Genomic DNA, 21,562 nt, shown 5'->3' with positions numbered 1-21,562 from the left:
AACTGAAATACTGCTGCGTGGAGGAAACACATCCAGAGTGTTATGTGGGTGAAGCGTGAAAATTGAGTAGCTGTTTGTTTGTGTTCGCAAGTATGCTTTGTCATGGTGAGTGAGTGTGTCTGTGTGTGTGTTGACACTGTGAGGACATTAGCAACTCTTAGTTTTAAGGTGAGCGATGGAGTTACAGCGTTGTAGTGTAGAGAGGTGAGGCCAAGTCTTAGGGTTTGGCATTTAGTGTAAGGTCAGGGTTTGAGGCTGGGGAGTTCCTTGTATCTATATATATGTACAAGTCTATAGTCGACTGTGAGGACATTTTAGCCAGGCCTCTGGTCCACAGTTAAGACTCACAGTTAAGGTGTTAAAACTATGTTTTAGGATTTGATTATGATGATTATGGTTAGGGTAAAGGGTTATGTCTCTGAGTGCCCTCGCTGTGAGTGCTGTACAAGAATGTGTGTAGAGAGAGAGAGAGAGAGAGAGAGAGCTCTATTGACTCACAGTTACAATAAATACTCTGGCAAAGCAGCAGTGGACAGGGAGCTCACACTATCTGTAAAGAGGAGAGTGTGCGTGTGTGTGAGAGAGAGAGAGAGAGAGAGAGAGAGTGTGTGTGGGTGTGTGTGTGTGTGTGTGTGAGAGAGAGAGAGAGAGAGAGAGAGAGAAGAGAGAGAGAGAGAGAGAGAGGCAAAGGGGCTGTGCTCTTGGTGGCATCTCCATCTTATAACTCAATGCGCACTCTTACTCACTCTTTCACTCACTCACTTTCACACACACACACACACAGAGGCACAGCTCGTACAGTACAGTATAATAGTGTAGTTCAGTGTCAGGATGGAGTCAGGACCTGTTTTCATGTGGAGCAGCAAGTGTGACGACGTCTGTATGGAGGAAATAATGTTGGATCATTTGCAACAGGTTAGTGGGTTTGTCTGTTCTAGTCCTGTGTGTGTGTGTGTGTGTGTGTCACAGAGAGAGAGAGAGAGAGATGCTGTGTGTACTCACTCCCACTCCTGTGTCACAACTTGTGTTAAACTGCGTCATGTTGTGGGGTTTTCACAGAAAGTGACGAGGCAGTTTCACTTTCACAGTCTATTTTTGAACTGCAGTCCAGTCCAGTCCACTAACTGATCTATGATACACAATGTTTGTATTGATGGGGACATAAATTGAAATAGCTTCAGTTCCTGTTTAAAGAAACAAAGAGTAGATGTAGACACAAAAAAAGTCTCATTCTGTCTGCGCAGTCACTGATCTCAGGCAAAAAGGTGAGGAAAAAAGATGAGGGTCCAGACTAATTTTAGTTTAACTTCCACTTGTTCCTCACGCTCCAACATCAAATATACAGAATGTTTAATGCATTCTGTAGAGACACATTTCATGTTATGACATCGTGACAAAGTTCTCTTTCTGTTACTCATCCATCCTCATTCACAGTAGGGATGAGAATAAGTATTGATACTGGTCAAAATCACTGGATCGGACAGATAAAAATGTAAAATCTGATACTTTTTTGGGAGAACAATATTTGTTACAAAGTTGGAGAATTGTGTCTTTGGAATGACTCAGCACAAATATGTGGTTAACAGCCTTATAGTTCATAAATGGCCGAAAATTACTTTGTGATATCGGTATTGGACACACAAAAGTGGTATTGTCCCATCCTTAATTTATACTGTAACCACCCTAATTTCTATTTGATTGCGTTTGTATTGTGCAAAATCACAGTATACAATCATCTCAATCTCAATGCACAATGCACTCAAAGTAAGGCCAATACCTTAAACACTTGGCATCAGTGAAGAGAAACAAAAAGTCATTTTTAAATGGAAGAAATCTCTGGCAGAACTCAGAGATGTAAAGCCAGTGGCTGGTTGGTGTGAAGAGAGGAGAGGAGAGGAGAGGAGAGGAGAGGAGAGGAGAGGGTGAAAAGGGGCTGGAGAAGAGCTAGAGATAGAATGAATTTTTAAGGGGTAAAATGAAGTCCAGGAAATGTTTTGACTAATTTCTCACTATTGCTTTAGGTCTTTGGACATGACTCACATCCTTCCATAGACTGTATGGACAAAAAGAGCTGAGGGAGGTGGAGCTTACCTCCATCTTGCCAAATGCCTGAAGCCTTACTGGGTTTCAGATCTCAACAAGATCCTGTGGATTCCTGTTACCATCTCTTATTGCCTTAAAGCAGTAGTTCAAAATTTGATGGGGGAATACTCTTTATTTCTTTATTATCCCGTTGGCTTGAAGAGAAGATCACACACATCGCAGATATCTGTGAGTTTTTACCAATAAATGCAGTCAGACTGACTGGTTGTTTGAGTTATTGTACTGAACCAGTGTGGCCATTCTCCTCCATCAACAAGACATTTACTGCCCAGAGAGCTGAAACTCACTGGGTATTTTCTCTTATTAAGATCATTCTCTGTAAACCCGAGAGATGACTGTGCATAAAAATCCCACTTTGTGAAATACTGAAATACCAGACCAAATGCCAAGTCACATTAATCACCTTTCTTCCCCATCCTGATACTCAGTTTGAAAGTCAGCAGTTGGTCTTGACAATACATGCTTAAATCCATTTAAATGATGCAGCTATTTGTGCTGCTTTGTCGTAAAGTAAATCCACTGCCACTTTGAAACGTAGATTCCTCAAATTGTTGTTCTGAGTCTTCCCTGTGGTGTGGCTGACTCATGTTGCCCTGACCTGCTGAACTTCAAACTGGTCAGACAGAGCGGTCAATACTTCACGGGCCTGAATGTCAGATGTTCGTTGGTGAGTTCATTTGTGTCATGATGTACAGGAAACCTTTTTCCAGCAGCTCCACTCTCTCCTCATACCTCTGCCCAGGGCGAACACATGATTGCACATATTCATGGGGTCATACGTAAGGCCATTAAGGATAAGTGCTCTGCTTGTCCTGTGTGTGAACTCAGTTAAGAACGCCACGGTGCACAGACTCCAATACAGAACATGAAACGGCGACCAGTGACAGAGAGGCCACCTTCACGATGAGCTCAGAGGAAATGATTTACCACAACCATCCCATCTTCCTCATTGCTGAGGCTCGTGTGCTCCTCACAGATGAATGATGACCACTGACTGACTCACAATGGATTCTCGGACGCTTGATGACACCAGGCGGAAATATTGGCGCGATGACAGTCAAATTGATGACTATGGTTTCTTGGCGGCCCCTGGCCTCGTAGGGTCGTCAATCTGATGTAGCTGTAGCTCAGTCATCATCACAGCTTGATGATGCATAGCATTTACCAGCAAAGCCTGAGGAGGGCAGAATTTAATTTCCTTTCTCTAAACTCATCTGGTGTTGTTTTTGTCTGTGTGTGCGTGTGCGTGTGTGTGTGTGTGCGTGTGTGTTTGTGATGGGGGCAAATCGGAACAGTCTGTGACTGATCTTTTCTTTGGAACTTACTTCAACTTTCTTCAGTATCTTTTTCATCTCACCATGTTGGATTTTTATTTACTCAGATGATATTTGGCCCATGAAGGTGGCAGGAAGGAAGGGGGACGGAGGTGTGATGAACAGTGTGTTATATGATAAACCTTCTCCCTTCAGCTTCTGTTCCAATGACTGCATGCCATCTGGGAACAAATGTGAGTCATAGCTCCTAAGGTAGATTATTAATAAACCTGATACCTTTACATTTCATGTAAACAATCTCAGTTGTGTCTGTAGCTCTGAGCTGATTATTCGTGGTGCGGGTTTTAATTCACCTTTCAGGCTGCCTGTGGCCAGTCTGCTGTCAAATGTCAGATTGTTGAAGTCAAAACTGTAATTTTTAGACTTCAGAGTTTGATGTTATAATCAACCTCAAATGGAGGATGAGTCCCTGTGAGATGATGAGTATGGCTACCATGACAATACTGGGGCAGTATCCGTGTGTTTAACCTGCCTCTGCATTGATTCATATGCAGTTTAAGTATTTGTCTTTGGATGAAAATAGCTTGACATTTTGACAAGCAAGTCTTACAGGCAAAATTCTCCTGCACTGCAAATCTGACATTACAGCTGGTTAGATTACATTAACTAAAAGAGTGAAGGCAGTTGGAGTGTATGTGTTAAACAGACGACAATTAACCAATTACTTAATTATTAAATTAGTTTAATTCATGTAACATCAAATCATACAATTAAGAGTTTAAAGGAAATACGTGCTGGACTCCAATTTTAAATGTAATATTAATCCATCCATTAATTTTTCATGACAGGAGGCTGACACTTCATACGAGCACATGCACACTTCAGACAGTCTAATCTGCACTTACCACTCATCTGCATATGTATCTCTGTTTGCATGAAACAATACAAGCCCAATTCCTTTTCTCTTGGCCCTGGGCTGCCCTCTATTTGCCTGTGCCAGTCTCAAACAGGTGAACTACGGTGGCCCTCATATACCAGAAAGGATGTAGTCATCAACAAGTGCGATGAGTTGTCCATCAGCTGATGAGGCTCTCGTACAGATGTTTTATTTATGTAGTTTGTGAAACATTAGATCATAGTCATGTTAGATAATTAGTTAGTAGATAGGTAACTTCTGCTAGTTTGTTTGCTGCAGAAGTTGTAACATAGTGGCCTTTGCCTTAAGTACATGTTTTGTCTTAGGCTATAATAAACCAGTTTTTTATTTTAAAGTGATTATACACTCACACAAACATACCTATGTATAGTATATTCAAATTCTGCCAATAAACCCTCCTAGCTGTTTCACTGTGGACCTTAAAGACAGCTTCACTTCCACTCCTGCCACAGAGATTACAGGCCACGCCCTGATAGTTACACCTGTTTCTAATTATCTCATCAGCTCACAATATAAAGGCACCACTTACCAGTCTCTGCTTATCATGATGTTACTTCTCCAATTTTGTTTTTTAAATGGTAGCTCAGTAATTTTGTTACTGCTACCTCACATGACCTGACTGCATTTTGATTTATTTACTTTTGCTGTAACCCTCTTCATGTCTTGTGTCCTGCATCTGAGACCTGTTTTGACAGTTGTTATACTCTCTGCATTAAGGTAAAAATCCATATTCAGTATTTTACAAAATGCCAAGCTGTTGCTTTAACACATCAACTCCGAAAGGCTTTCTCTCCATCACAAACAGAATGCAAATGTGATTTAATTTGCTCTGATCCAGGTAAATGACATGGGTGGGAATGTCCTGAGTTTTGCTTTCGTGTGTGAGTCCTTGGTTTACGACGTAACCACCCCCTCTGCTGTTCATTTGTAGAACGGAGTAGACCATCATGCAACCACAGACAGAAGCAGATGCAGGACTTTGGACAACCTTTGATCATCTGCATCCAACTGGCAAACTGAGCCTCTCTGTTATTACACATCAACAATTTCAGCCTGTGTCCAACATGCGGTGTCTTGTGTTGCCTAACATTCGGTCTTTAACAATTAGGACACTTCAATCAAGGACTGCTCTCAGAAACTGATTTCATTTGGTGGCTTAGATGTTTGTAACTAGTCTCTAGCACCATATGAAATCAGTGTTTTGGGAGGTGGACTATCAGCATGTGCTAACTGTGCATGAATGAACTGAAACACACCATGTTCCTGTGATGCCTGAAAGTAGGTCACATTTGTGTAAATATCTGTTCTCTCCTGCTTCAGTCACTAACTGGTCACAGCTGCTGTTGTTTCTCTTTAGTGTGTGTGTGTGTGCCCCCCCCCGTCTCTTGCTTGTTGCTAAACTCACAATACAATAAAGAAATCATTATGAATCCACCTATTCATGTATAATTGCTTTCATTGACTGAGTTTGAGCTACAGTATAGATGCTTTATATAAGCTTTATGGAATTATTTTCTGTACTGGCCTGAACTGAGAAACTGTCCAATTGTAAAAGGAAGCACTCCTGTGCTGACTTCTAAAGCCTATTCTTTAGGTTGCATACATCCAGTCTGTCTGAAGTTTGTTTAGATGAACTGTTGCTTTCCATTCAAAAATACTGTCTGTAAGGATCTCATCAATGAAATTGCTTTATCTAATACAGTTTTTAAAGCTGAAATGCTTTATGGATCGCTATGTGAGTGACAGCTGAGGTAATCTGTATTTTTTTTTTTTTAAATACTGAAAAATAAAAACCATTCCAGAGTGATGAATGTTGTAAAAAATTAATTTTTCTTTTTCTTACATTTCACCATCATGCTTGTTACAATAAGCTTTTATTATAAAGTTGTCAAAGTGTCCCATTTAAACCAATTCCAGGATAAACTGTTGATTTTTTTAACGTTAATACAACCAGTACCTAAATCTTTCATCAGCTGTTGATTGTAATAAATAAATAAATGACTGAAAACCAGATGGCAAGTTTATTCATGGGCTTGGAAACAGCAACAGACAAACCAGAGTCTCCAGAGATGATGGAGCTTGACATCTATTTATCTATCATGAGCCTAATGTGTAGATATTGTATGTGTTGTATATCCATGTGGGCTGTTATGTTTTATATATATGTATATATGTGTGTGTACATATGTGTATATATATATATATATATATATATATGTATATGTGTATATTCGTGTAGAAGTTTAATAAAGAAATAAAAAAAGAATAACAACGTTTATATGAAAAGCCACCCTGGTTTCTTTTATTCTCTGCCACATTCAATGTGTTTTTTAATCTTATCTGGCCCCTCCCATCTCGCGGTATCGCAGCGACACAGCACTGAGCCCTCTCCTGATTGGTCAGTTTCCAACAATCCGCCATATTCAAACTTCCGCCGTGGTGTGTGTGTGTGTGTGTTCTGTTGTCATCGATCTCCTGCTTTCTTCTCTCTTCTTTGTACACAGCGAGGTGAGTTTTTACACGGCGGGACGTCGTGTTTTTTACTCGCTTTGTTGCAACTACACCTTAATATAAGTGATTTAGGAACGAGAGCTGTTGCAAAATGGAGGAAAATGAAGAAGTGTGCGGAAGAGCGGTGGGAAAGAAGAAGCAGAAGATTCGTAGAGTGTCATCGAGGACGTCCATTTGCAGTACCGTCAGCGCAGCGGAGCCTTCTCCTCAAACACTAAAGAGAAATAACTCCAAAAAGTACGTGCGTCATGTCTTTAAATGTAGAATTACTCTTAATTCGGCAGCCGTGTGGTTAGAGAACATGGTTATTAGAGCAAACGTCACTAAGTTAGTCAAGAGTGACGACGACCGGTAGCTGGTATGCGATGTCTTCAAGTACAGCTCGGAAATTCTAGCAATGCTGATTTTTTTTTCCATGTTATTGCAGAGATTCACTGCACAGGATTGTCAAGTGCATATAGGCTTCGTGTTTATAATGGGCAAAATGTATGATTTCAAAGTGGCAAAGTAGTAATTCAGGCTGGACCATAATTCAATAACAGTAATTATTACAATTTATTCAACGGCAATGTGAGAAAAGTTCAATATACACAGAGCATGGAATGATAAAACATATCCATATGTGCATTAGACTAGACTATTTATTCAAATATTTAGTCTACATTTAAAAATAAACGACAACTAAAATTTAGACTTGTTTTACACATTTTGCCAATTTGTATATTTAGGTTGCATATGCTGTCCTCCATGACACAAGTGGCAAGAAGTTATTGAATGTAACATTAATGAAACATTTTAAACACTTTCAATACATATTCTTTCATATATACTTCTTTTATGTTCTCCCTTTTGAGGTCGCCACAACAGATCATCTGCTTGATAGATATTGGAAAAAGATTTGAAAATAAAAACTTAAGACAGTAGAAACAAACACTAGACTCTGAACATGAACGTCACGTAGTGCAGACTGGGAAATGATTACTCTGGTCCATAAAAATGAATTGGACACAGTAAGGATGCACAATGTTAATGGCAGATTGGAGGCTTTAAAATGTATTCTCGGATATCGGCAAACACACCAAGATCTGCCAATATGTCCAGTGACTAAAACAGTGGGCAAAATAGGCTGCTATCTCCTTGACTTAGTACTTAAAGGACATTACTGGCTCACTTCAAGCACCATATATATATTTATACATGTACTGTATATGTATACACATAAGATATAATTGCTTAGAAAGTTTTATCTCAGATTTGTTAAAGGTTTTACTGTTTTGCAAATTTTACTTTCTGCCCATGAATTTAAAAAATACAATGAAGTGGTTTATTAAAATTTTACTTGGGAGCAAATAAGAACTAGTGGAAGTACTAGTGGAAGGTTTTTACCAGTGCTAGTGCAGTGCCTGTGCAAATGGTTTGGTGTGTTTGAGTGCTCATTGTTGCCATTACACAGCAAAAGTTCAGTGACATTTCTGCATGGTAGAAAGCAAATACTGATACTGACATAATGCATACAATAAATATGGAAAATGTAACTACATAGTTGCTTAACAGTTGGTTGGTTGTCACCTGGGTGCAGAGCTAGAGTTCAGTAGGGTGACCGCTGCAGGAAAGAAGCTTCCTCTGAACCTGCTGTTTAACTTTTTTTTTTCACACACTGGTAGTGAACACACTCAAACTGAACACAGGAGTAGTGGGCAGCACTAGGGCCAGGGAGAAATGGTGGTTGGTACCTTGCTCAGGGACACCAAAGCACTGGGATTTGAACCAGTGACCAGTTTCCTTTCACTCCGAATTTCCCTGCTTTATCTCCATCCACAGCACTCGGCACATTTCGACATCAAGTGGATATAATTATATTTGTCTAATTTATTGTAGACCACCACTGCAAAGAGGCAGCTCCTTCACCTTTCTGACACCAGGGACTCCATGGGACTTCAGTCTAGTGAGTTAATGACATGTTTTTCTCCTCTGGTAACATTCTTGCACTTTTATACGTTTATGCAACATAGGAAAGTAAAGTGTAGCTTCTTCATGTATTGAATTTAAAATATTCTATGTGCAGTTTTTATGTTTTCGATGCACAAGTAAAAAGGGGGCCATGTTATGTTTCCACAGAAAAGAAAGCGCAAAGAGAAGGATGATGACACGGTCAGTCTGTCGAGCTTCGACCTTAAGGTAAGAGTCACAACAGATGGTCCCAAGTGTGCTCTCCACCACCAATGAATGCTGCAACAAACCTTAATCCTTCTGCATGACTCAGGTATTCAGCTACACAGACAACGTTATAAGCTCAGCATAATCCCACCTTCATCCTTCAAACTGGCTCAACCAGTGTTTGTCTGAACAAGTATAATGGTGAAAGAAATCTTAGCCATTATCAGTTGTTAACCACTGTACTGCTTAAACACTCAGTTTAATACACGTTTACACTATCAATTCTTGCATTTTAATACTAAAAACTAGAGCTGCAACTAACGATTATTTTCATAATCGATTAATCTGTCAATTATTTTCTCGATTAATTGTTTGGTCCTTAAAATGTCAGAAAACTGTTGATTGGTGTTCTTCAAACCTGGAAATGACGATGTTCTTAAATGTCTTGTTTTGTCCACAAACTAAAATGATTAACTTTGAATGATTTCTTTGTTATCCATAGCAAAGAATTGTAGAAAATACTCACATTTAAGAAGCTTAAACAATGGGAAATCTCGTTTTAATGATGAAAAAAGCTTTTTATAATAGATTAATTGTTTCAGCTCTACTGAAAACATCCAACTTAAGTTGAATCCAATGTGATATTTAACACTGGAGGATTTCCTGACACAATCTGAGTGAAATCACATTAAATAAAATCTGTTGTTTACATACTAAACATTGAATACAGTAATAACAATACCGCACAATTAAACGTAGATGCAACAGAATTTGAAAATTCTCAGTGAAATAAATTTCCTTGATTCCCAGGAACCCTGTAACAAGCGTGTTCGACCTTTGGCCAAAGTTTCATCTCTCGTCAACTTGATATCTCCTTCCAAAAATGGGGCAGTACGACGCTTTGGTCAGACCTTCCAGGTAAACAACGTAACATTTAAAATGACGCTCTGCAAAGAGACTAATTTAGAATTATTCAGTTTATTTTGACGCCTATGTTTTGCTTTTCTAGACAATGTCATTACGTGGAGACAGCAAATCACCAGGAACGTCCCTCAGAGCTGGCAGCAAGGCAGCAGGACCCACTCCCTCTAAACGGAGAAACAGCACACTGTGGTCGGAGACGCTGGACGTCCACCAGAAGAGCACGTTCTCCACCAAAGAAATCAAGAGACAAGAGGTTGTGAAAAACAGTCCAAAGTACAGTTTACAGTGTAAAAACCCAAGAGTGCAGGAAAAGTAACATCTCTCGTTATGTTTCTCTTTCCAGGCAATTCATGAGCTTTACAGGGGAGAGCAGGATCTCATTGAAGATCTCCAACTCGCAAGAAAGGTTAGAACTTAAATATGAACATTGAGAAAAACAAATCTAAACATCTATTCCCCTGTTGTCAACGGTTTGTTGTTTGTTTACCTTCAGGCGTACCATGATCCAATGTTAAAGCTCTCCATCATGACAGAGGAGGAACTGTCTCACATATTTGGGGACCTGGATGCATACATCCCCTTACACGATGGTAAGTTATCACTAACAGTTAATGTTCTCGGATGTTAACTAATGGTTCTGACCATTGTGCTCTGTGGTCACTGTTTTATCTGCAGACTTGCTGATAAAACTGACTGAGGGAACCGGTCCTGATGGAACAGTTGCTCAGATTGGACAGATAGTAATAAACTGGGTATGTTCACAATTTACAGAATATGTCACTTTTTTTCAGTGGTTATAAGAGAAATGTCCGTTTATTACAATTCAAAACTGAATATGTAGATCTAATAAATTATTACTTAATTATTATTACTTAATTTTCTGGACCTGTCCTTTTAATTGTGTGGTACAAAAAGTTTGAAACTAGTTTTGTATTTTCTCAGCTGCCAGGTCTGAATGCTTACAAAAACTACTGCAGCAACCAGCTTGCAGCTAAAGCCCTGTTAGACCAGAAGAAGCAGGACAGTCGGGTCCAGGACTTCCTGCAGCGCTGTCTGGAGTCACCCTTCAGCAGAAAACTCGACCTCTGGAGTTTCCTGGACATCCCACGTTCGCGCCTGGTGAAATACCCGCTGCTGCTGCGAGAGATCCTCAGACACACTCCTCCTGATCATCCAGATGTAGTCAGTCTGGAGAGAGCTGTATGATATTCTACTTTGTCTTTGCTATCACAAATCAAAATGTATGGCTTATATTTATCACATGGCTGTAGGCTATACTTAGGTTATAATACTGAGCCTTCATCTGATATGTTTTTTTTTTAACAATCCAGATTGTTATAATCCAGGAGATTCTGTCCGAAATCAATGTGAGGAAGGGGGAGTCTGAGTGCCAGTATTACATAGATAAACTGGAATACCTGGATGAGAAGCAGCGGGACCCTCTTATAGACAACTGTAAAATCCTGCTCTGTCATGGTGAGCTGCGGATCAAGAGCGGCACGGTGAGAATCAGAATTTATCTTCTTTATTCATAATGATCTGCATGCTTTAAAATTACCATCTGCATGTTTGCCTCTTTTCACAGTAAATTTCAAGCTCTGTTCATCATGTTTGTCCACAGAGGCTACACGTGTTTCTCTTCTCTGAGCTGCTAGTTTTGACCCGACCAGTGACACGTAATGACAGGAGCTGCTTCCAAGTGTATCGACAACCCATCCCAGTTCGCGACTTGGCTCTAGAAGACCTGCAGGATGGAGAGATCCGCATGGGAGGGTCGTTTAGAGGGGCTTTCACCAATTCCGAGAAAGGTGAGTTGATTTGTGTTGTACTTCTCCTTGGGTTCTAACTTATGCCTGGTGCAAACCGCAGTTCATTTTCACATTGTGTAGGTAGCAAAAGCACTTGCGCTCATCAGTGTTGTGGAGGGTATGTTGGTCCTAAAACAAGGTTTGGTCAGGCACAATGTTAGCATTTCGCTATCTTGAGGCAGCAGAAAGCACTATGTTATTGACGAGTTATGAAACACTGCCTTCAACCATTCTTTTTTAACCCTGATTTTTAGTTCCAATTGTTTTTATTTAGCATTTATACATCTCCTCAGCAGAGAATCATTCCCTTCTCCATTTGAATGTGCCACACCTGGCTTAGTGAAACTCTTGATTGGCTTATTTGATGTTGTGCCCAAAACACACCTAAAAATAACTCACTATATACAACCCCTTTTGTTCCTTGTGCCAAGATGACGCACTGTGTAAATTGAAAAATTGGCCCTAATGCACAGCTAATGATCATCTAAATGGAGCCCCTTGTGTTGAGGCATTTTGATGTCATTATTGATTGTAACCTTATTCCAACAGTGGGGCAATTTCTGTTTTGGTTCATTGTATATTTATTCTCTTTGAGTTTTAAATAAAATTTTTTCTTTGTTCCGACTTTTCATAGACTAAAGGATCACATATAAAAATATCAGAAGGATAAATCGACCATTGTTGTTCTTCCTTTGGAGCAGTGTATAATTATCATTCCGCCCCACCCCTTCTGTCGATCTTCCAGGTTTTTTAAAATCATGACTGTTACCTTGTTACACAGTAAACATGCCCTGAACTGTGAGGGAGAGGTTTGCTTGGGACTCCAGTGTTCAGTGGCGGAACTAATCTTATCTTAACTTGAATCTTCTCTGCAACACTTGCTGTTGCACAGGCAGGTTCATGCCAAATTAACCACAGAAGAATTGGCAACCTACATTTTCATGGTCACTTTTGGCCATTTAATTGTGCCTTTGTCTTTTATCACATCATGCAACACATTTTATGTGGCATATTTAACTTTCTGCATATGTATACATACGTTATTTTTTTGGGTGTTTCTATAACTGTACAATTTTAAATGTATTTTTTTTTTTTTTTCAATATCATTCTCCTGGATTGTGTAGACTCACAGCCATAACTGATCTTTCTTGACCAGTTCTTTGCTCGCTCTCTCCAGTTCGAAACATTTTCCGTGTCAGTTCTCTGGATCCGTCCCATGGTCAGTCCCACACCCTGCAGGTCAATGACGTCTACCACAAACAGCAGTGGCTCAACTGTCTACGCGCTGCAATGGCCCAGCAACAGGAGACTCCACCCAAAGCTCAACAGGAAGACACCACAAGAGCCAAACGTCGCTCTTCCACTTCCTCAGACATCATCTGTGACAAAGAGACAGATGAGAATTGTCCACCGGCCTTGGGCCCCAAGCTCAGACCTCAGACACTCTCCAAAACCAGACTGGACCAGAAGTTACAAGGCCCGGTAAAGAAGAGGATGGAAACTGTAGTGTAGACATTTAACCTGACGGTTCACTGATGATTTCCTCTCAGACAGGCACATTGACTCCACGTGTCCCGTTTGTCACGTGGCAGTTTCATTCTTTTACTTCATCTCTCTACTTTCCTTTCCAATCATGTCCGTCCAAATGTATATAAACCTCCTGTCTTTAAATAGTGTAATTAGTTAACAAAAAAGTGTTACAAGCCAGTGTAGCTGAAATGTATGTTTACACCAGCAGAATGTTGGGGATATTTGAGTTTTGTGTGTTTACCCCAGTAAAAAAAGAAAAACAGCTACTCACTTGCCCATTGCTACTCACTTGCTGTAATCATATTGTCAAATCATCTCTAGGAAGAGCAGCATGTGTATTTTGAATGTTACCTGTGCCCGGACAATAGACCAAGAAGCACAGACAAACTGTGATACCTCGGCTTTCTGTGCAAAACACAGTAGAGCGACAGTGGTCAGTAATTGTTTGAGATAAGATGTAATTAAAAGCAGTAAAACATTTCTCAGTAAGCAAATCAGTTTAGATATAATCAGTGGCAATTATTAATCGCTGGGGGAAAAAAAAATAAACCACTTTTTGTACTTAAAAGAAGAATCCTGAGTGAGAGATTGTTTGTTCCAACACATCCTCTCTGCTGTACTTTGACCTCTTAGTCACTTCCTTTCCCTGTTGACATAGTTGTTTGACAGTGTGTTGCAACCTTTTGTTGCATACAAAAGTAAAGGTAAACTGAACTCATTCTTGGTTTTGAAAAGAATTGTATCTCTAAGGTATTCCACATTTTTCAGTTCAGAGTACAAAAACCTACAATAACCTACTAGCGGACAGACATACAAATGCGTCCAAAAATGTACCCTTCATGGAGGAAGTAGGAAGTAATCATAGGGGCTTTTTTGCAAATGTCAGCCGTTGGACCGGTGTTATTTATAGCAATGCTGCAAACACCAACAGCTTTTCTGAAGACAGTTTCAGTTCTTAGCTAAACTTTGCACCATTGATTTGAGTGACACCCAAGTTTAATGAAAACAGCAACTCTGGTATTTGTTTCCATCATCTTACCATGGCCCCATAATGCTTTGTCTTGATGGAGCAGTTCATGATTGCCTCAGGAAACACATTTAACTAAATCTGTCTTATTCAAGGCAACTAGTGGTGTTGACCTCTCTGCTTTCAGGTAGGATCACATTTTCCTGACATCTTGCTACAGTTTCTGTTGTTGGAAATGCAGGAAAGAGTGTGTTGTGTCCTCAACCTCCAGCCCAGATTCTGGCCATAAAAGTCATGGACAGGAGTGGTCCCCCACAGGATGCCCGAGGACAAGGTCATGGGGTGGTCCTCTTAGCTTCATTGAGAGCAGAGCGTGTGTGTGAAGTGGTTGAGATGAAGCTTAGCACCTCTAAATCTGAGGCAATGGTTCTCAGCTGGAAAAGGGTGGCTTGCTCACTCCAGGCCAGGGGAGAGGTCCTGCCTCAAGTGGAGGAGTTTCTCGTGGTCTTGTTCACGAGTGAGTGACGGATGGAAAGGGAAAACGACAGGCAGATTGGTGCAGCATCTGCAGTGATGTGGACCCTCTGTTTACTGGTTGATTTAACTTCCAACCCTGACCTATGATCATGAGGTTTGGGTCATAACCAAAAGAACGAGATTGTGAATACAGAAGGCCGAAATGAGTTTCCGCCGCAGGGTGGCTGGGCTCAGCCTTAGAGATGGGGTGAGGAGCTTGGATATCCAGGAGGTGCTCAAAGTAGAAGCGCTGCTCCTCCATGTCGAGAGGAGCCAACTGAGGTGGTTCAGGAATCTGGGTTGGTAGGATGCCTCCCTGGGGAGGTGTTTTTGGCATGTTCTTCTGGGAGGAGATTAAGGGTCAGACCCAGGATGCATTAGAGGGATTACATATCTCAGTTGGCCTGGGAATGCCTTGGGATCCCCCTGAAAGGGGCTAGTATAAGTGGCAGGGGAGAGGGCTGTCTGGGCTTCTTGGCTAAGGCTGCTGCCCCGCGACCCAGACCTGGATAAGAAGAAGACGACAACGACGACGACGACGATAACAAGTGTGTTGTATCAACATATTTAATGTATTTAGTCAGGTAACAGAGCAGAGTCTTTGTTCTCCTAACATAATTATGCATCAACAAAAACTGCTCTTGGATAGCCAGCCAATGTTTCTGAGCTCCTTGTGATGATATCAGTACTGTAAAAACAAAACAAAAATCTCCACATGAAATCTTAGTTTATCAAGCAATTTAAAATACAGTACATGTCATCTGTATTCATGTGGTGTATTTACATGACACAACATTATAAATTCATTCTGACAAATAAATGTCCTACAGGAGCCCTGTGTGAGTCAAATTTGCTCCTCACGTCTCAAAGCTCCTGATCTTACATCTTCAAACTGCTGATTACTATTTAGTTAGCAACCCAATAACCACAGTGAATTCTAACTATTTTAATGAAATTGTATTAACATACACATTGCTGAAAAAATTGTTTTGGTCTATTTATTTACACAACACCAATAAAAGGTGGAACCATCTACATTATTTACACATTTACATTAAAATATAATATTTATGTACAAATAAATACAATCATAGCAAAGTATTAACAGCATCTAGGATGAAATCACACTTGTGTGTCCAGCTATTGTGGCTGATTCTACCACATGCATGATAAATGTTTGTCCTCTTAAAACGGGTGGAAAAAGCAAACAGGAGAGTGTGTCACGCAGTCCTGACAGGAAACCTGATCAGCCAGAAATGTTAATATGCCTATGTAGGTTTGCTGTGGGTGTGTAAGTGTGTGGCCTTTATTAGCTGGCTGCTACGGTTGAGTCCTAACCCTTCAAATCCCTGTATCTGCCATTTTTCTTGAAGTAAATGAGTTGCAGGACCAAACCAGAGGTGACATGTGAGTTAAGTCAAGACTAATTTGGTGGCCAGAATATAGTCATTTATGTGTCTTCATAACCTGATAGTACACAGTATGTGGGATGGCTTTCTCTCCCCAGCAATCAAAACATCAGCTACAACATTAATGATTAACTTTGCTGATGTAGAACGCCTGCTTATTTATTCTAAAATCTCAATGCTCAATCAGGATTCAGACATCCTGATTGTCGCTCAGTGATGGGAGCTCAATAACTGGAGGTGGCATGTGGGAAAGGAAACGTATGATGCGATTGGGCAACTCAAGCTTGAAAACAACTTCACATGCTCTTGTGCCGAGCGCCTTCCTCAAAGCCAGTCTGCTGATCTGCTGTAGATTGAGCGGGGTATCTGAGGAAGAGAAAACAACAGAGGTTGCATTTCACTGGTGCTTTTAGGAACCGTTCACACACAGTACTGGTGCTAACGTAAACCCCGAGTGATACAATCACAAGTAGACCGCTGTGAGTGCAACACAACCAAAACGCGTTCATGATCCGATCATTCTGACAACAGTGAGAGATGGTTTAGGACGCATGTGGACGCATTTCTGCCACATTGACAACAAGTCGGTCTTTATTGTCAGACTTCCGTGTCCACTTGCGACTGATCACTCTTTGATTAAACAAACGTACTCTCATAGAACTCAAGGCAGAGGTAACAGGGAGATCCAACACTGGTGTACTGGATGGGTTTTTTGTTCAGAGTATCTCTGGCATACACGTCCCCCCCAAATTCCACAAGTAGCTCAACCAAGTCCACGTTGTTTGTCTTGGCTGCGTGATGAAGGGCAGTCTCGTGTAGCTTGGCAGCATTAACGTTTGCCCCTTCGTGGAAGAAAGACAGAAATGCATCAGTGAGACGTGGCATATGTGTTTATACATGAATTGTAAATACCTCAATTACTTTATAGAGGAATATTACTAGCAGTGAACATGAAAACACACAAGCTGTTATTCCAAAAAAATAAATCTAAAATCTCATTCATGTGGGATGAGTTCATACCGGTGTAGCCTCTTAGCAAAGTTAACCAAATGAATAAAACTGCATGGCAGATACAGAAGGCTCACTGTGCAGCATGCACTCTGTGAGACTGTGGCCTACAAAGCACAGACACATTGCAGTCATTACAGTTATATTATTACTGTACCATAGAGACCATGCAGTGGTGTGATTATCTGCTTTCTGGAATATCATGATGTCCCTCAGATATTTATTTCAGTGTAAGATCTTCAAAACTGTTTCTGGAAAAAATGACCAATTTATTAAAAACTATTCATATTTAATGTTTGACCTCAACGTGTTCTTCTTAGATTTTATTTTCCTATTCTTTGATTTGTAGAGAAGAAACATGGACTCACCTGCATTGAGGAGAACTTTGGCGCAGTTATAGTGTTGCCTGGCACAGGCTACATGAAGTGGTGTCCCATAGTGGCAGTCATGGGCCTCCATGAAAGCTCCTTGATCAATCATGAGCTGAACACAATCTGAATTACCTGTTGTGAGACACGACAAAAATATTCCTACATGCACAAATGTAAATAAAACTGCAGACATTGTGTTTTTTAAGATTTGAAAAAAGTAAATACATCTAAAAGACAAGTTCATAAAGTAACTTTCTTTGCATTCATTTGAGTCCCAAACAAGAGAATCAAGAAGAGAACACTGGTGAGGAGTTGCTTTACATTGTTAATATGAACTTTTAAATAGTTTTCAAAGTAATAGAATTTTAAACATGTGATGAAAATGTGGTTAATTGTGATTACCTAATGCCTGCACTAGAGGATTTTCAAAGATTATTTTCAATGTTTTAATCCTGAGAAAGCACAGACTAGACAAACGCAGGATCACACACTTGGCCACACTTGACGTTTGGCCAGATAATCAGCCTAAAATCGGAAGGTACCCACAACTGTTGGAAGGGCCAGATTGGGACCGAAATCTGGCCAATTATCCTCTCGTGTGGGGCAGGCTTTATGAACTTCTGTGATTTATCGCAATTAAGAAAAGAACGATTGTATGACAGCCCTAGTAAATAAACAAGACACACCTCCCATGCATGCCTCGTGAAGAGGTGAGAAAGTAAACAGTGGAGGGTTAACTGTCGCTCCATACTCCAACAACAGCTTGACGCATTCAAGGCTACCAGCCGCACAGGCATCACACAGTGGTGTACTGCCATCGATGTTACGAGCATCCACCTGTCTGACACAGAGGCAAAACAAAGCACATACACAACAGTCAGTCAACCACGACAACCTAAGCCATTTCTCGCTGTCGAAACAGTTCTGAATCACCTGTGCACCAGCGCCCAGCAGCAGTTGAACACACTGGGTCTGTCCCTGTATACATGCTTCATGCAGCGGGGTGATGGAGTCAACAGCCACGATGTTAACTGCTGCACCTCCCTCGATCAGCTGCTGAAGCTGGAGGACTCTGCCCTGTGCAGCAGCCTCGTGTACTGCTGACCGGTCTGTCCAGAATCCAAGACCATGAGCTGCAAAATGTGAGACACCAAACAAAGGCTGAGCCTGTCTATGTATGAGGGTTTTATGGTTACTGGGTGTGAGGGTGTTGACATATGGTTTATAAGATTCTCTCTTCAGGTTGAAGTTTACTCAGTCATTCCAGTAAAGCTGGGAAATTGCTGTGTTTAGCTTGGCCTTGACTCTAAAGTGCAGAACATGAGGCAAAATGTACTAGTCCCAGAGTAAATACAATTGAAGACTATTTCAGGGGAAATGTGTTTATCACTCATAATCAGATTTGGAAGCTTTACATGACAAAAGGACACAATAACATCACATGCATGCCGCATGACCTAAGGCTTCAAATACATGTAATAACTGATTTAAAGAAGAAATGACTAGATTTTGATGGTGACCTAGATTACAGATCACCTGACTGTATGACACAGTGGGGAACAGAGTGGCCTTGGCACTTCTTAGAGTTTTGTCTAGTTTTCATCATAGGTTTCATAGGATTCACTGTGAATCCAATCCAAGTTAGAGGCAGAAAACCCCAAAGCATTTGACTTACCATGAAAATGTGTGCTTTAAATTAGCTAGTGGGTTCATTTGCTGTTACAATAAATGTTTGGGTCAGGGTGATCAGGATGTGTACAAAATAAATACATGCTCTAATACATGAAATTATTCCATTTAAGGAAACTGAGCCAAATACTTATGAGGTGGTTAATCGACTTTTTAATGACAATAACAACAACTTTTTAATGACATTACACCGTGTATTACAGTATAATGGATATTATACACTTTCTATGTTATATTATATTACACTGTAATAATAAGATTAACGACAAAATGCTATACTATCACATTTGCTGTTGACCGCGCAACGTTAACACTGTCAAGTGTTTATTGACGGATTTACGGTTTGCTGCCGATGTAAATCTTACTAATGGTCATCGACCAACATATACGGCCGACAGAGACCGAAAGCGAGTCGCCAATGACATGACAGCTCGTTAAGTCTTGTCTAAAAGTGTTGTCGCAGCTACAAACAAAGCCTCCAGATCCTTTGCTCAGGTTTTACGTTTTATAATCTACTTACCGATTTCTCCATACAAGGACGGTCTGGTCCGAGTGATCTCCATTTCATGTTAGCATAAAGTTCTACGCCTCCTCCTGAATCCCAGAGCTTTAGCCCCGCGTGTGATTCATTCTGGGGCAACGCAATAACCACCGACAAGACAGCAGCATTAGTATGAAAACAAGCCGGGTGCTCGGTTGCTGACAGCGGTAAAGTCAGCCACCTTCATCCGCCAAGCTAGTCTAAGATAGAAAAAAAGCCATGTGCTAATTTACTCGAGGTATTACGGTATAGGTGCTTGCAGAGGACAAAAAGGGCGTTTCCTATGTTCAAAACGTCAATAGAAAGTAAATTACACTTTCATTTTATGAAGAAAAATAATTGTAATCCCTACCGTTTTTAAGAATTTGCAAGGGAGATGTTAGTGTTGAAAATGTAAGAAATTAAAGGGACAGTGATATATAAATAATTTGCGACTGTCTAATACTTTAAAATACTCCTTGTAAGGTGACAATGACTTTTCAGTTAACTGTGTAGGACCCTTAAACAGGTAGAATCACACAATGTTATGGATAAGATAATAGAAATTAGGGTAATGAGGATTACATAGTGCCTCCCTGATTGTGGGCCACTGGTGAGCCTTGAAGGTAGAAGGTATTAAAACAGACACTAACTGGCCCAAGGACTTTATTTATTGTCTGAAATAATTATTCAGGTTAAAAAAAAACAGAGATTATTTGAGCTTTGTTTGCCATGCTGAGGTTAGCCATTAGAATATGGGTACAATGTGATCAATGGACGTGGCAGCAACAATGCTAAGGTACATTGCGGGGTTTAAATGATGGTCAATTAAATGGCCCAAAGTGTGCCAAGACAAAATATCCCCATCACCATAACACCACCACCATGATACAAGGCAGGGTGGATCCATCTAATCATCTATTGTCCAAATGTGGTCTTCAGTTGCTTCAAGGTTGGCATGTTGCACATTCATAGATGGTGGTCTAATGCATTCTTCGGTGGGTAATTGTCGCCTCCATCAACTTGAACTAGTCTCCTCTGACCCAATAATGTTTTTAGCGTTTAGCAGGCAATACAGAGTCCCCTGCCGTAAACGTGCCAAACGAATTTGTGCTAAATTCAATCAGACTTTTAAATCACACTGCTTGAGGCCGTATGGATTGTGCAATAGACTAGTGTTGTTTTTATTATCAATATTTTAGTATTCATCATGAGTATGGGGTGTGCCATATGTGTAAAGTGTATATGCACTGTTTGTCATATGTATTTTTTATTGTATCTGTGGAGGCATTATTATCAGTATGTACAATCAAGTCCAAGACCAATGTCCCCACTGTGACAATAACAGAATATTGTATCATACCACAGTTATGTACAGGGCATTTTTGCCCAGAGAACTGGTGCTCACTGGATATCTCTATTTAGGACCATTCTTGATAAACTTAATTCAGAGATGGCTGTGCTTGAGAAACCCAGTATATCCATGAAATACTCATACTAATGTTGTCATTTATACATGCTTGAATGCACACTGTTGCTGCCATGAAATCGGTGGATTACCTAGTGTTGTGGATAAAAATAAGTTGAAGAGGTGTACCTAATAAAGTGACTGGTGGAATATACTGTATATCACCAGTCCCAACTTTCTCTACCTTCTAGAATGCTCAATACAATCGCACCAACACATAACAAGTTTTGTACCACATTAAGCAGAAAAGACAGGTCTGACGGGGTTGTTTACGTTTATCAATCGTTCATTTTGTACAGGGCAAACAGGAAATGGAGAGAAGTACGACAACGGCGCAGGCACTAACTAACCGAAGCACAGCTTTTATGCT

At 40.4% G+C, this 21,562-nt stretch overlaps 2 protein-coding genes and 1 long non-coding RNA gene across 3 annotated transcripts; 2 read left to right on the top strand and 1 right to left on the bottom strand.

Annotated features, from left to right (window-relative positions):
• Window positions 1–640: 640 nt before the first annotated feature.
• On the top strand, window positions 641–6,325 carry LOC122775944. Its single transcript, XR_006361148.1, has 2 exons — window positions 641–915; window positions 5,246–6,325. It is a non-coding gene; the product is annotated as an uncharacterized LOC122775944 (long non-coding RNA).
• Window positions 6,326–6,744: 419 nt separating this feature from the next.
• On the top strand, window positions 6,745–13,818 carry LOC122776138 (neuroepithelial cell-transforming gene 1 protein-like). The gene is made up of 12 exons (XM_044036525.1): window positions 6,745–7,062; window positions 8,704–8,770; window positions 8,944–9,003; window positions 9,793–9,900; window positions 9,992–10,159; window positions 10,250–10,312; window positions 10,400–10,496; window positions 10,582–10,658; window positions 10,849–11,106; window positions 11,238–11,408; window positions 11,528–11,714; window positions 12,892–13,818. Exons 1-12 carry the CDS (start codon window positions 6,917–6,919, stop codon window positions 13,224–13,226), a joined length of 1,737 nt encoding a protein of 578 aa, XP_043892460.1. The 5' UTR covers window positions 6,745–6,916; the 3' UTR covers window positions 13,227–13,818.
• A 1,458-nt stretch (window positions 13,819–15,276) lies between these two features.
• On the bottom strand, window positions 15,277–21,556 carry asb13b (ankyrin repeat and SOCS box containing 13b). Its single transcript, XM_044036526.1, has 7 exons — window positions 21,490–21,556; window positions 19,725–19,803; window positions 18,449–18,648; window positions 18,202–18,352; window positions 17,513–17,647; window positions 16,787–16,978; window positions 15,277–16,502 (listed from the first exon to the last, which is right to left on the bottom strand). Exons 2-7 carry the CDS (start codon window positions 19,765–19,767, stop codon window positions 16,327–16,329), a joined length of 897 nt encoding a protein of 298 aa, XP_043892461.1. The 5' UTR covers window positions 19,768–19,803; window positions 21,490–21,556; the 3' UTR covers window positions 15,277–16,326.
• Between the last annotated feature and the right edge of the window lie 6 nt (window positions 21,557–21,562).

Source organism: Solea senegalensis, linkage group LG10 (genome assembly GCF_019176455.1).
Source record: "Solea senegalensis isolate Sse05_10M linkage group LG10, IFAPA_SoseM_1, whole genome shotgun sequence".
In the NCBI taxonomy this organism is placed as follows: domain Eukaryota; kingdom Metazoa; phylum Chordata; class Actinopteri; order Pleuronectiformes; family Soleidae; genus Solea; species Solea senegalensis.
Note: the sequence above shows the minus strand (reverse complement) of the source record. Positions and strands in the feature narration are given on the sequence as shown.